The sequence below is a fragment of the Nicotiana attenuata genome, unplaced genomic scaffold (genome assembly GCF_001879085.1).
Source record: "Nicotiana attenuata strain UT unplaced genomic scaffold, NIATTr2, whole genome shotgun sequence".
NCBI lineage: Eukaryota > Viridiplantae > Streptophyta > Magnoliopsida > Solanales > Solanaceae > Nicotiana > Nicotiana attenuata.
The window spans coordinates 102,787-112,110 of NW_017672196.1; the positions used below are offsets into that span (position 1 = coordinate 102,787).

The 9,324-nt window shown below is 36.1% G+C and overlaps 1 protein-coding gene across 1 annotated transcript; it reads left to right on the plus strand.

Moving 5' to 3' along the window:
* Nucleotides 1–1,688: 1,688 nt before the first annotated feature.
* On the plus strand, nt 1,689–8,288 carry LOC109212257 (4-coumarate--CoA ligase-like 7). Its single transcript, XM_019375887.1, has 6 exons — nt 1,689–2,872; nt 3,483–3,672; nt 3,987–4,132; nt 6,954–7,021; nt 7,140–7,242; nt 7,992–8,288. The coding sequence occupies exons 1-6, from the start codon at nt 1,877–1,879 to the stop codon at nt 8,103–8,105; spliced, it is 1,617 nt and encodes a 538-aa protein (XP_019231432.1). The 5' UTR covers nt 1,689–1,876; the 3' UTR covers nt 8,106–8,288.
* Nucleotides 8,289–9,324: the final 1,036 nt, after the last annotated feature.

Consider the following 9,324-nt stretch of genomic DNA (forward strand, 5'->3'; position numbering starts at 1 on the left):
TCTGATAGATCAAATCTTTCTTGAAAATCATTCCACACTTTCCTTGCATTAGAGGCATAGACGATACTCGGCATCAATTCACTCGATACAGTGCTCCCAATCCATGACAACACGATCGCATTACATTTTTCCCATTGCTCCGCTAATTGTCCTCTGTACATACTCTTCACACAAGTTTCGTCCACAAACCCTAGCTTACTTTTTCCCCGGAGTGCCAATTTCATTGCTCTACTCCACAGAGCATAGTTTTCTGGCCCTGTGAGTTTGAGCAGTATTAGGACGAGTCCTGGAGCGTCTAAGGGTGCTAGAAACAACATATGATTGTGATGTAGAGAAGCAACTTCGTTTCCTGTCATGGCTGACTGCAATTCAGCTTCGTCGGAGCTCCGATCTTCTGAATTTTGCCTGAATCTCGATGAATTCACGATCGCTGCTCTGATACCATGATGAAATCGATTGAATCCATTTGATAATATGTCATGCAAATGAATATGAGTGAGAATTTACAATAGAGAGAGAGAGAGAGAGAAAATGAGGTGGAAGAAGAAGCTCTGTAATTTCATTAAGGAAGAAGAAGACAAATACACGTGAGTGTGGGCATTTATAACAGCCCACCTCTAACCGCCTCAACTGTTTTTTTCTAAGGACAAAACTTTTTAATATTTACACATAGATCTCTCAGCTTAGTCTATGTACAACTAGTATATATGCCAATATTTTCTGATACATTTTATTTTTTATTTTGTATGAACTTGTGATAAATTTAAATAAAAATGTAATCAGTGAGAATTCATGAATTCGAACTCTTATTTATGATCGAGACGTAATAATCATTCTTGTAATAAGATATTATGTGGACTAAAACAGAGAAGCGTGGCCTATTTTGTTGTTGGCCCCCATCTCATAAATACGTAAACAATACAAGACCAAAGAGTAATATACCGAAAACAAAAATCACATTTTCCTCACACATTGCAAATTACAATATTCTTCTAAGAAAATGACATTATTAATTATGTGAAGAGTTTTAATTACGTGAAAACAATGAAATTCACGACACAATTTCCAATTAATTGGGTAGTTCCCATGTGATTATATTCGTGCATTCATATTTCTTGTTTTATGGCCTAAAATTGTTTAGTCGAAAAAATATCAATATTGTAATAGATCTAAACACATTCAAACTATAGGGTCAAATTTGCCTTTATACTTTGAATGGATTTTCCATTCAATTTTTGGTTTAACATTAACTCGTCATTAAGAAAAGTATCCTTTTTTCCTTCGTCCCTAATGAAGCTCAAATTTGAGAATAATTTTAAAATCACAGTTAAATATAACATTTTTTTCGAAAAATTTAGACACACGTAGTCTACACGTTTCATGCCGGAGCTCCCTTAATAACAAGAATAAATACAAAATTTATTATCTGCAAGGATATAAATCGACCAAAAGTATAACGAAGAGCCGAACAAGATTATTGCAAATAATGCAAGTATAAATTTTAATCTTTCCCAATCATAAACATAACAGCAACTCGTATTTCATAGTATTATTTTTAAGTAGTCAGTAGCCAAATACTATACCTACTATAGTAAATTAATTTCATATTATAAATTTTTAGTAGTCAGTTGCCAAATTAGTTTTGAAAAGGAAAAAAATGTTTGACTTCCCTAAATAATTATGGTGTACTCTAGCTCAGACGGCACTCAACAAACTGTCTTTCCTCTATCTAATCTCTTCAACACGTTATATATTTCCTTGTCATCTTCCCATCTTTTCTCCTCAATTCAAGAATCCCAAATACCAATTCATTTCCCACTGAAATTTTTCAGAAAAAACATTACATAAAAATCAAGAAAAAACAGTGTTCCATTCAATGGAAAAATCTGGTTATGGGCGTGATGGAATATACAGATCACTTAGACCTCCTCTGTTTCTTCCAAAAAATCAAAATCTTTCTATGGTCTCTTTTCTCTTCAGAAATATTTCATCTTTTCCTGAAAAAACAGCACTCTTTGATGCTGATTCTGGTCAAACTTTGACTTTTTCTCAATTCAAAACAATTGTGTCCAAAATTTCCCATGGTCTAATTCACCAATTTGGTATCAAGAAAAATGATGTTGTTCTTATTTTTGCACCTAACTCTATTCAATTCCCTTGTTGTTTCTTTGGTGTTATTGCTTTAGGTGCTATTGCTACAACTGTTAATCCTATGTACACTGTTTCTGAACTTTCTAAGCAAATTAAAGATTGTAAACCAAAGCTTATTATTACTGTCCCCGAGTTGCTTGATAAAATTAGTGGCTTTAATTTACCTATTTTGCTTTTGGGTCACAAGAAAAATTCTAATTTTAGTGGCGTAACGTTTACTGAGTTAGTTGATAAAGCAGGGTATGTGAATTTGGATAATAATGGGATAAAGCAGAGTGATACTGCTGCATTGTTGTACTCTTCAGGTACAACAGGGATTAGTAAAGGAGTAGTTTTAAGTCATAGGAATTTCATTGCTGCATCTTTAATGGTAACTGCTGATCAAGATTTGAAGGGTGAAATGCACAATGTGTTTTTGTGTGTGTTGCCTATGTTTCATGTGTTTGGTCTTGCTGTTATTATGTATGCACAATTGCAAAGGGGTAGTGCTATTGTGTCTATGGCTAAGTTTGATTTGGAAATGATTTTGAAGACTGTTGATAAGTATAGGGTTACGCATTTGTGGATTGTGCCTCCGGTTGTTTTAGCATTGGCTAAGAATCCTGTGGTGAAGAAGTATAATTTAACGTCATTGAGGAATATTGGTTCGGGGGCTGCACCTTTAGGGAAGGAATTGATGGAGGAATGCGCTAAGAACTTTCCTCAGGCTGTTGTTGTTCAGGTAATTTTTTTTGCTGCATTATTTCTACCTCAAATATTGGAATGATAGGGAGTCTTGGCTCAATGGCAAAAAAGTTTCCGCCATGTGACCAGGAGGTCACGGGTTCAATCCATAAGAACAGTCTCTTGCAGAAATGCAAGTACCGCTCTATACAATAGACCCAATGTGATCTAGTCTTTTTCTGACCCTTTGCGAAGTGGTAACTTAGTGCACCAGGCTGCCCTTTTTGTTGGAACGGAACATGTCAAAATGGATGAGAATAGACATAGAGGATTGCATAGCTGACCCCAACTAGTTTGAAACTGTTCGTTTGTTAATTGTAGTAGTTGTTGTTTTAACCTTTCAGTAATAGTACTTCTCCTTGTCTAGGCATTTGCCTTCAAAACTTCAAAACAACTTTTCTCTTTTTATGTTTGTCAAAACATCAAACTTTAGTGACCTTTGATGCTTTTGTTTACAATGTTCTGTTAACACCAAAACAGTAGCGAGAGAAATAAATGAATAACCAGACAGCCCATATGGGCAATATGGATAGCTTCCCATGAATGGTCATGACATTTGGTAAGTACCTTAGGAGGAATTCTCATAGTACATAGTGCTATAATTTCAGGGATATGGTATGACAGAAACATGTGGAATTGCAGCACTGGAGAGTCCATATGTTGGACCGAGACACACAGGATCAGCGGGGACCTTGGTTCCTGGAGTGGAAGCTCAAATAATTAGTGTTGATAAACTGAAGCCTCTTCCTCCTGGACAATTAGGGGAAATATGGGTGCGTGGTCCCAACATGATGCAAGGTACAATCTTTTCCAAATTTGGTGTAGTTATGTATGTATGTCTAGAATAGAATTCTATTCTTTTACTATCATAAAAGGTAAAACCGGTACAACGGAAATTGCACTTTGTACCTTGTTGCATGTAAATCTGCTGAATGTGTTTTTTGAGCTACTATGTTTCTTTTGGACAAGGCAATAATTGTTATCTGAAAATGAATTGTTTTCATATGACATTTACTCAATTATGTTAACTTTGAGGAATAGTGGTTCTCATTTCGCGTTGGGCAGGCATTGCGCTGTATGTCCTGTTCTTTATGGAATTTTGTTATTTTCAGGCTATTTCAATAATCCACAGGCCACAAAGCTCACTATAGATAATCAGGGTTGGGTTCATACGGGAGATCTTGGATATTTTGATGAGGAAGGAATGCTCTATGTCGTTGATAGGATCAAAGAGCTGATCAAGTACAAAGGTTTTCAGGTACCCTCTTTTTTGGTGATGGCAAATTTTCCTCCGGGTTTTAAAAATAAGTGGGCATTTGGACATAAGAATTGTAAAATTCCGGAAAAAGTGATATTTTTTTTCAAGTGAAAATGGTATTTGAAAATTAGAGTTGTGTTTGGACATGAATACAATTTTGGGTTGTTTTCTGAATTTTTGTGAGTGATCTGAAGTGAAAATTTTGAAAAACAGTTTTTTGGAGTTTTTCAAATTTTCAAAAAATTTCGAAATTCATCTATAAGTGAAAATTGAAAATAATGATTTAAAAAAAAAAGTGAAATTTTTTCGGAAAAAGTGAATTTTTTTTTATGGCCAAACGGTAGCAAAGACTTAGCTGAACTTGCTGTATCTATATTAGTACATGCTGTCTTGCCTCAATTGGTGCATATAGCATTAGTTCCCTGGCCAAAATTTGATATGCTGAAGGGAGAAAAAACACCGTGTCTTTCTGATTCATTATGTCTGTTTATTCCGAAGGGACTAAAATTATGTCTGTTTTTTTCCTATGTCAACTGCCTTTTTTCTTGTCTTGAACTTAAGTTTTCAAATTAGGAACTCTTTGTTTGTTGGTGGTCTTTGGATTCGACTGTTGTTTAATTTTTAGTAATGAATGAGGGGGGAAGTTGCTTGTTCAATTAGTTTTTTGTGAACAAGCTTTTAGAGAACATTTTGTTTTGGAAAACCTCACTTGGTTTTGTTTTAGGTTTCTGGAAAGCATTTTTGTCTGATTTCAGGAAACTGATATCTGTTTTAAATCAAATGGTTTTTTGTCTTCTTGGAAAAACATTTTGGTTTGATTCCAAAAAGGATCACCTTTATTAATTTCTCGCAACTGCTCACAACATGATATTCTCAACTATGTATTGTGATTCCTCCCGTATGTTGGACACTCTTTAACAGGCTTTGTATCACATGTTGGCGAAATTCCCCTTAGGAGGTCTATCTATTTACAAGCTGTATATCACAGTAGGTCCAGTCAGCCTCTGTTGTTGTTGATATTTGTTTGTTCCTATCCTTCCTCTCAATCCGAGGGTCTTTCGGAAATAGCCTTTCTACCTCCCCAGGGTAGGGGTAAGGTGTGCGTACACACTACCCTTCCCAGACCCCACTTATGGGATTTCACTGGGTTTGTTGTTGTTGTTGTTGTTGTTATTATTATCCAGTCAGCCTCTGTGGTGATTGCTTCATGGGATAATGCCCGTGGCAGCCCCCATAGAGGAGACTCGGTATGTTTTCTAGTGCAATTGATCAATAAACTTTGGGCATGTTAGCCTACGGCATTGGACGTCGCAGCATGTAGTCCAAGTAGCTTGCCATAGAGGTTTCCATAGTAGAGCATATAGCTTCCTAGTTGACTAGTTCAACTTTTCCTGGCCCACCATTTTCTTTCAGATTCGGACTATGGCATAATATGATTGTTTGACCATTCTTTTCAGAGAGAGGAAACTCCATGTTTACCAGTTGAATGTGCTGCTGAACTTAGCACTGAGGTTCCAGTTTAGGGTGCTCTCAATAATAGATTCTTTTATTTGTCTGTCCTTCTTACTCGGGGTGAACTTCTTTTCACTCATTCATCCTCTTTGAAAGAACTAAAAGAAATATAATATCTACCGCTCTAGTCTAATTAAAGATTGTCAAAACTCATTATATTTCAAATAGCATTGTAGAGAGACTCCATAACTAAGCAATCTATGAATATCATCAACTTTGCTCCGCACTTAAATGGATAAACTCTACCTTGACCCGTTTATGGCCGAAACATAGCATCCTGGGTGTACGAAAAAAAATTGGAAGAGCTGAGTGTTGCATCGCATAATATGGGAGACCTATTTTGATACTTCTTACTGCTCTGATCTTTTCTCCTCCTGGCAAGCTTGCCTCTTACCCCTTAGATAAAAATTCCACGTGCAGTACACTTGGGGTTCTTGATGGTCTCGGCAAATGCAGAATTAAGAAGATAGATCTCTACTTCCACCTTGGGGGTTGCGAGATGCTAAGAATGTTTCTTTCCTCAAACTTCCTATGTCTATGTCTTTTTAGCCTGAATTATTTAGTACAACCTGACCACATTAAGTTCCTCTATATGAGACTCATAAACAAAGTAAATCCCCCTATAACCTTTTATCCCATGTATTTCTAAAAGCAGAAGAAGGGTGTAGAGCTGCTGGATCCTTCGTTTCGAGGTCCATCACTTGAGTCTTGTGTGTTAGTCCATCTTCACTGCATTTTCAGTCTTATAAAAATTAAACTTCTATAGAACAAAGATAAGCAGAATACAAGAATCTTCATACGTGCTTTTTTCTGAGGGATAAAATAGCTTGATGTGAGAATAAGATTAATCCTTGTAATTGCCAGCAGGTATTTTTCTCTTTTTCCACATTGCTGGTTTCTGCTCAAATAACTTCCGGGAAGATTTTTTATCCCATCCTTTTGATAACCGTGGTATCCGGTTCAGCTTGCGCCGCACCTCGACTAATTACACAGGGTACTTGCTACCTCCTACCAGTATGCTGGGATTTGTACCTGAGACCTCACGGTTCTCAACCACTTCATGGATCACTATACCATATCCTTGGGTGCTTCTTTATCCCGTTAGTTAGACTAATATGCAAGTTGAAAGGATAGGTAAAAGCTCCAACTTCGATTCCTAGTAACCTAGTGAAAATAACCTTATCAAGTGTTCAACAATAGGTGTCTATTTTCATTTCCATAAGCAATGGATTATTTAATGTTTCCAGATGCGTATTGATTTTTATATCAATTAATCAAGGGTGATAGTTCAAGTTTATTTCTTTATCAGGTTGCACCAGCAGAGCTTGAAGGTCTACTTGTTTCTCATCCTGAAATATTAGATGCTGTTGTTATCCCGTAAGTATTGCTCTAGTAAATTTTGAAGCTATGTTATTCGAAAAATGTCATGTGATACTGTAGTGTTATTTGAAAAGATGATCCAAGAATATATGAAGTTAAGAGTTTTTTTTTTTAGGTTTCCTGATGCTGAGGCTGGTGAGGTTCCAATTGCATACGTTGTTCGCTCGCCTAATAGCTCTCTAACTGAAGAAGATGTTCAGAAGTTCATTGCAGATCAGGTATGATCGGGAAACAGTGACATCTCTTAGATATTCGCATGATGCGCGCACCTGCACAACAGGCTTAGAAGATCAAGGCAAGATGAAAATAAAGCAGTAGCACAAGCATTAACAACAACAAGATAAGAAGAAAACGAAGCAAAGGGGACAACACATAAAGCTGTAAATCTAACAATAGTATCGCACCAGATTAACACTAATACTAATTACTACTGGTATGTAAAAGAAACACTCATGACTACCTACTAGCCTTCTACCTTAATTCTTGACCTACACACCTTTCTATCAAGGGTCATGTCCTCAGTAAGCTGAAGCAATGACATATCTTGCCTGATCACCTCTCCCCAATACTTCTTAGGCCTACCTTTTCCTCTCTTCAAACCCACCAGAGCCAACCTCTCGCACCTCCTCATCGGAGCATCTGTGCTCCTCCTTTTCATAGGCTCAAACCAGCTAAGTCTCACTTCCCCCATCTTGTCCTAACCATTTAGAGATCTGCTCTTGGATTGAATATTGGAGTGGTTTAAGCAGGTGTAGCACGGACCATCTTCAGCCTATCTGTTGGTGTGCGATTTCACTAAATTATAATTGTCACTTCACAAGCTAATTTTATTGAATATTTCGCTGGAACAGAACATGCTCTAGTAGGTCTAAAGGTGGAAATCATTATCAATCGTTCTCTTGAAAAATGACTTCCGTTATACCAAATACAATTGAACATTTACATGTAATTTCCATATGTCTTGCAGGTTGCACCTTTCAAAAGATTGCGGAAGGTGACATTCGTAAACAGTGTCCCCAAGTCAGCCTCTGGGAAAATCCTAAGACGAGAACTGATCGAGAAGGTTCGATCAAAACTCTAAGATATGCACAGTTTATTCATGAGATGTTAAATTGCGCTTCCATCTACTGATTTTTTCGAATTGTAGCAGAATTTGTATGATTATGTGAACTTAGAAGTAACATGTATAATAAAAGGTTCACTATTGGAACTGCTTATTTCCTTTGTTTTTGTTTTTACATAGTCTATTTGACCATTTCCAAGTCAAATTTGTGTTAGTTTTGGTAAGAACATACGTTTGATTTGTTTTATATTTTCGGAAATAGTCTTAACTTTCAGAAAAAGAATATGTTCAGTGAATCAAACGACTTTGGCTATGGTTGTCGGTTTGTTGTTCCAAAATGGAGTTTAATATTATAATACGATATTATGGAGTATGGTTTGAAATAATTGCGTCGACTATTTATCCAATTTTGTCCTTTGGATGTCATCCTTCGCATTATAAGTAGAGGCAATAGTGTCATTTCAGGACCTAATACGATATATCACAACCTTATTTGATAATGTGTTGTTAAAATGTCAATCTCTTATCCAAGTACCAATTATAACGTTATCATATTTTTTTCTGTATATCGAGTAATTTCTTTTAATGTGGACCTATGACCAACATTCTTAACAATAATACGCTACTTTCTCGCTTAGCCGAGAGACATTTTTTGCAATAATGATGCTAATAAATATTGGTCAAGTTTGTTTTTTGGCACAGTTACCTTCACACATTTCAAATATTGCAAAAACTTATTTTATTTACACTTCTATACAAATAGCGATTATGATGAAGGCCTATTTTACCTTCACAAATCTATAAACTTAAGAGCATATCATCAATTAGATTTAGCTTCTTATTTCAGTATGATCTAAAATGGAAGACAAAAGTATCTCTAACGACCAGAAATGCTATGGCTTTTATATAAAGAATACTACCAAAAGTTGAAAGCTCTCGATTAACTCTTGGCGAAATACATAAACGGTCCCTTCAAGTTGTCCTCAACGACCAGCTGAACATCCCAACTGATCCATTTACCATTTAGACACTTTAAGTGACTATTAAGTGTATCAAGTAAACACCCGAGTGCTGAAGACTCTATGCGTGAGCTACACTTGCCAATGACGTATTAAATGAGCCAATTAAAAAACGACACGTGTAAATTGGAATAAAAAATTGCGACATAATTAAAATAAAAAGAAAATACATTAAAGATGAAATAAAAACCCTCACCAGCACTACCCCCCTCCCCCCC

Bases quoted from the DNA above. Each gene is read 5' to 3' on its own strand.
- LOC109212257 (XM_019375887.1), top strand. From the start codon at position 1,877: ATGGAAAAATCTGGTTATGGGCGTGATGGAATATACAGATCACTTAGA. The intron at 2,873-3,482 runs GTAATTTTTTTT...CTATAATTTCAG, and splicing joins CTCAGGCTGTTGTTGTTCAG to GGATATGGTATGACAGAAAC. The intron at 4,133-6,953 runs GTACCCTCTTTT...TTTCTTTATCAG, and splicing joins TCAAGTACAAAGGTTTTCAG to GTTGCACCAGCAGAGCTTGA.